The 6,153-nt window shown below is 30.3% G+C and overlaps 1 protein-coding gene across 1 annotated transcript; it reads left to right on the top strand.

Annotated features, from left to right (window-relative positions):
* The first annotated feature begins 1,044 nt into the window (after positions 1-1,044).
* Positions 1,045-3,177, top strand: LOC107861105 (trihelix transcription factor ASR3). The gene is made up of 2 exons (XM_016706491.2): positions 1,045-1,926; positions 2,563-3,177. The coding sequence occupies exons 1-2, from the start codon at positions 1,363-1,365 to the stop codon at positions 2,929-2,931; spliced, it is 933 nt and encodes a 310-aa protein (XP_016561977.2). The 5' UTR covers positions 1,045-1,362; the 3' UTR covers positions 2,932-3,177.
* Positions 3,178-6,153: the final 2,976 nt, after the last annotated feature.

Genomic DNA, 6,153 nt, shown 5'->3' with positions numbered 1-6,153 from the left:
AATAGTATCTATTATTTTTATGCATCCTATTAATTATTGAGTGAGCATTCTTTGTATCCTTATTGCAAATTTTAACTCAAGAGATTAAGAAAAGAGACAGAATTGCTAGAAAAACATCCTTATATTATCATATCTCTAGCAGTTAGCTCTAGATTATGTTTCCATCAATACAAACTGATATACTTGTGAACTTTCTTTTCGGAAGTTTGCTTTATGTTTAAGTTTTTTCACCATTTAAATTTACTGAAATTGTTCATTCATTCATTCAATTTCTTCCATAATGATACTCCATTTATTTTATACTCCTTCTGTTCCATTTTATATGTCACCATTTCCTTTTAGGTCTGTCCCCAAAATAATTTATCTTTTCTTATTTGGTAATTATTTAATGGGATCATTCCCATTTTATCCTTAGTGGATTCCACTTATTAAGAAAAGACAACTAAAAAGTAAACATTAAGAGGGACAATTTTGTAAACTTTACAGAACCTTCACTTATTTCTTAAACTTCGTGCCCAGTCAAATGGCGACACATAAAATGAGACGGAGGTAGTACTATATATGGGGTCTTTAGGTTAGGTACATAAAATTTTTCCAAGTATTTCAATACTTATTAATACTTATTCAAAATGGAATTAAACTAAGTGGTACTCCTAGTACAACAGTGCAAATGATTAAGAAGGTGCAAAAAATATTGGTGTTATTATGGTTGATGACTTTGTCAATGCTAGAGTCAATTTTAATATATATACATACAAAATACTAATTTACTAACTATATAGTTTAACTTCCTGACTAGGCTTAAGCACTTGTGTGTGTATGCTCATCAAATAATCCTCTTCCCCTCCCCACCCCCCAAGCAAACCACAATGAACCCCCCACTCCCTATTACCCCACTGCACAGTACAACCCCTCTCTTGCTGCATGAATTTTTTTGGGTGTAATGGATGTGTCAGTTTGACTGGATTTCTATTTGGCCTTTTCTTATAATGGAACTCTCTTTAATTTCTTCATTGCTTATTACTAGTATTATTAGTATTTCTCTTCTACTCCTCTCTCTTTCTTCTTTTATCCATAACTTAAAACCCTCTCCTTATCACCTTTTTTTCTCTTCATTTTGTACAACTTTCTGGGGTATATAGTGGATTCCACAGTCTTTGATATGAACTTTAAGCTTTTCAAGTTTTTGAGGGGAAGCTGCTAGCTAAAAGATACAATGTAGTGGATTATATATTTCCCATAAAGTTTTCATTTTCTAGCTTCAAAATCACACAATTTGCCCCATTTTTTGCCTCAACTTTGTAACACAAGCCTTTTCTTGTTTTTGTGTAAAGTAGCTAGATATCTTTATTGTTATTTTGCATGGATAGGTTGTTAGGTGATCAAGGTGGGAGTAGTAGCATGTTTAGGGACTATAGAAAAGGGAACTGGACAATACAAGAAACAATGGTTCTAGTAGAAGCAAAGAAAATGGATGAGGAAAGGAGAATGAGAAGGCAAGAGGGAAAACCAACAGAACTAAGATGGAAATGGGTAGAGGACTATTGTTGGAGAAATGGTTGTTTGAGGAGTCAAAATCAGTGTAATGACAAATGGGATAATCTCATGAGAGATTTCAAGAAAGTAAGGGAATATGAAAGAAGAGTTGTTGAAGCTGGTGGAGAAGAAGTTGTAAAATCTTATTGGAACATTGAGAAGAATGAAAGGAAAGAAAAGAATTTGCCTACTAATATGTTGCCTCAGATTTATGAAGCATTAGTTGAAGTTGTGGACAAGAAAAGTCAAAGAATGTTGTTGCCTTCTTTGCCTCCCACATTGCAACAACAGTCTACTCAACCTCAAATTACATCTTTGCCATTTCCACCACTACCAACAACAACAACAGTAGCACCAACAGATTACACTACTCATGTTCCTTTCCCCACAGTAGGTACTCTTTATTCTCCAAATTTTTCAAAGAAAAAACACTATTTAACTAGTAGCTAGTACTATTTTATAGTCCACTCTTATTTGCTTTTAGAACCTCATTAGGATATAAAGTTTAATACTTGACATAATTGGTAGAGAGAAAGTCCTTTAATTTTGCCTTGTTTATATTGCATTTTGTCTTGATTTAATTTGCTAGATATCTTTCTAGGTTTTTCCACAATTATTTGGACCTTTTTTTTTTTCTTTCTTCCTACATTGGCAACATATTTTCATGAAAAAACAATCTTTTTTTTTTTGTTTCTTGAAATAATATGCTTATTAATAACCAAGTGCAAAAACCTATAAAACCATTCTTGAATGCCTCTTTTTTACTTTTTTTTTTTTTTTAAAGTATGTTTCCCTTTTACTATAGCTAGGAGAATTGGGAGGATAGTATTTTAATGCCTGTAGGAGATGTATTCTATTTGCATTTACCTCAATCTCTAACACATCAATAATTTAGGAAGACATTGACAATTTGAACTGTTTCATTCACACAACTTTGTTATAGTATGAAATTTTATCATGATTATTTAGTATTAATGGAATTTCCTTTAATTTATGATATGCTCCATCTGTTTATTTTTTGTGGAGATGAGTGGTAGCTCAGATCCTGATCACAGCAGTGAGCGTTCAGACTCATCAGCAAAGAAAAGAAGAATGAGTGGAGGAGGTGAAGGAACAAGTGGTACCTCAAAAGACAACATATCAGCACAAGAAGTTGGCTCTGCCATCTCCAAGAGTGCTGCCATTATAGCAGAAACAATTCAGTCTCGTGAAGAAAGAGAAGAGAAAAGGCACAGAGAACTCTTAAGTTTGCATCAAAGGAGGCTACAAATTGAGGAGTCAAAGGCTGAGATTAATAGGGAAGGCATTAATGGACTTGTTGATTCTATCAATAAACTTGCTGATTCCATTCTTGCTTTGGCTGGTAACAAGAACCAATCAACTGGTCCTAAATAGAGTTAGTATGTGATTTCTTCTCACTCATTTAGTGAAAAAATTTTAAAAAAATTATTGGAGGCATGAGTACTATTAATTTCCAATTGTTTGTACATTGTTGATGGATACTTGAATTATCATCATCATGTATCTTTTTCAATCTTGATAGTATAATTATGTTGTGGTTTCATACTATTTCCTCTCATATGGTACCACTGTAACATTATAGATTCATTTAATGCAATTTGAGTAATTTCCTTTGTGTTCTTTCCTTGGTTAAAATTGAAATTCTATTAACTTTTTGCAATACACTTAATTGTACATTTTTCATTTAAAGCATACCGCTTAAATTTGATTTCGAAGCATGCAAGGATGTGAGTTAGCAATCAATAAATTGGAATAAAAATATAGGAGATAATGGTTCATTTCGTAATAAAAGCAACCCCCCACAAAAAAAAAAACTGGTTTTTGTACACTTGTTGCGTCATTTTAATTTAATTTCTACATCTGAATACATAAATTACCATTTCAATGAACAAGAGATGATTCAAAAATTATTGTTACATATAAGTTCCTCATCCTAATTCTTACTAATGCCCAAATGTTGGTGAACTATAGCCAATACCTAATGAATTGTGGGACTTAATTCAAAAAAGAGATTGGCTCAGTAAAGGCAAGACGTGACAAAATAGCAGTCAAGATAAACTGTCCCAATAGCTTCTGTGTTTACTGTTTTTGTACACATTTTGTGTAGTGTTATTTTCTCCTATATCTGCATTTTCAATTTAATTGAGCATTTACTTTGAGAATTCAGAAAATGTAAGGAAAAAAATAGAGCAGTACTGGGCTACACTGACTAAAAATATGTGTAGGACATAGCAAAAGGACTGGTCAAAGGTACCTTGTAGTCAAGGATCTGTGGAATGGTCTTGACTAGCATTGCAAAATGGTCATTCATGTGCTATTATTGGTGTCAGTTTTATGAATCAAAAGGTTGGGCTTTCCCTTTCTCAATCACAGAATTGACACAGTTATTATTGGCTGGATGTGTATAAGCTTTGTTCAACTTTTCTGACATAAATTGAACACACTTTATTTTATCTTTTTTTTTTTTCCTTTCATTTAGGGGGGACATGGGAAGAGCTGCCATGCGTATTCCAGTTCCCTTTTCCATGTCTAAATAATCTTTTTAATTTTGTGAAACAAAATTTTTTAATATTACCTTATAAATAAAACAGATAGCACATTTGCTCAATAGTCAATGATATCATCATTTAATTAAGCAGGTAGGATACACGGTTTATCCCCGATCTTGAGGTAAAATTGTGGTCACGCCTCTCCGATACAAATATTCTTTAGATATTAACTTTTTTAGCTTATGTTTGTTCATAGATTCTAATTTTTTTCTTTTTTAAAAAATGATGTTGAGTGAAATTTGAATTAAAGTTAAAAAATTATTTGGCCATAAGTTTTCAGAACATCTTTCACTTTTTTTTTTAATTATGAACAACATGAAAAATGATTTGATAACGTTATAATACAATACTTATAAAATGTTCCTTCTCTTTAAATATAAAGGACTAACAGGTTAAATATGGTCAAATCATAAGATGTAAGAAAATATTTATTTACACATTACAACGTCTTATATACGGTAAAATCTTTTCATAGTGACAATTTAACTGTTATAAACAAAAGTATACAAAATTAGAATGAGCATGAATATAATAAAGATAGACATTAGTAGACTTTTTCCTCGCGAAGCAATAACATAATTGATGTTACAAAATATTATTACATAATATTTGAGTATGCTGTTATAGAGAGATAATTTTTCAAAGAGCATACCATTATAATAAATGTTATTATTGTTATAGGAAGAATGTTGTAATAAAAAAATAAAATATAATATGAAAAATTAATTTCAAGAGAAACTACATCATTATAGTAATATACCGTTAAAACAAGGTAACGTCATAGACTATAGAGAGTCTTGAGTGTATTGTATTAAAAAAAACACAGGATAATTTGAGAGAACTCCTTTTAGGTTTGGCTCCATAACATTGATCTCCTTGGTGAATTGTGTTGGTGTATTTTAGTATTAAATTACATGATAATTAGAAGAAATAAAATAGAGAAATTGATGTCAATAGTCTTTATAACTTTTGTAACCACAATGCCATATTCTTCTCACTAGTTTAATGCACATGTTTTGTACGTGTATCTTACGTTAATTAATAAAATTATATAAACATGTATTTTACGTTAATTAATAAAATTATATATATAAGAATGAAGAATCTACCCATGAGTATAGTTTAGAGAAAAATAAATTTGAAGAGCTGAAAAGAGTATACTATTGACACTTCATTTTATCTCCTTTTTATTTTTCTCAGTTAGGGAGGCATGGAAAGAGCTGCAAGGTATCAATTTATTCCAGTTTCCTTTTCCATGTCTAAACTATTTTTTGAATTAAAAACTATCCTATTTTATGAAACAATTTTTTTTAATATTACACATAAATAAAATAGAATGCACAATTGCTCAATAGTCAATAGTATCAATTAAGCAGGAAGGATATACGATTTACTTCCGATCTTGAGGTAAAATTATTGTCACATCTCTTTCGTACGAATATTTCTTTAGATATTAATTTTTTTTAGCGCATGTTTGTCCATGGATTCTCAATATTTTCAAAACAAAATGATTTAAGTGAAATTTGAACGGAAGTAGAAAAAGTTGGCCATAAATTTTCAAAATTATCTTTCAATTTTTTTTTTTAGATTACGAAAAACGTGAAACATAAATTGGTAATGTTATAAGAAAGTAATTCCTCATGAGAGATGAACTTAGAGAAATTTAAATCAAAGTTCTGAATTTTGGTTCATTCTTTGTCATAATAATATTTTGGAGTTTGTAGTGATAATTCGGTAAATTTATTGTACGACCATTAACTAAATATGTAGATGGTCAACTAATTGATGAGTTGCGAAAATAGTTGAAGCCTGTCCACTCGAAAAAGAAAGTTATTCAAACATTAAGTAATTATAGTAAAACTTGACTTATTATTCCCTTTAACTATTTTGACGATTCAAATATATTTAAATAATTATTTTTCTATAAAATCACAATAAAAACACTCTCAAGGACTAACTGGTCAAACATTGTCAAATCATAAGATGTAAAAAGAATATTTATTTACATACACTGCAACGTCTAATAAAAGATAATTTTGGAGTGACC

The sequence above is a fragment of the Capsicum annuum genome, chromosome 2 (assembly GCF_002878395.1).
Source record: "Capsicum annuum cultivar UCD-10X-F1 chromosome 2, UCD10Xv1.1, whole genome shotgun sequence".
Classification (NCBI taxonomy): Eukaryota; Viridiplantae; Streptophyta; class Magnoliopsida; order Solanales; family Solanaceae; genus Capsicum; species Capsicum annuum.
Note: the sequence above shows the minus strand (reverse complement) of the source record. Positions and strands in the feature narration are given on the sequence as shown.

Coding starts and splice junctions, on each gene's coding strand:
- LOC107861105 (XM_016706491.2), top strand. CDS start 1,363: ATGGATAGGTTGTTAGGTGATCAAGGTGGGAGTAGTAGCATGTTTAGG. Junction 1,927..2,562: donor CTCATGTTCCTTTCCCCACA/GTAGGTACTCTT, acceptor TTTTTTGTGGAG/ATGAGTGGTAGCTCAGATCC.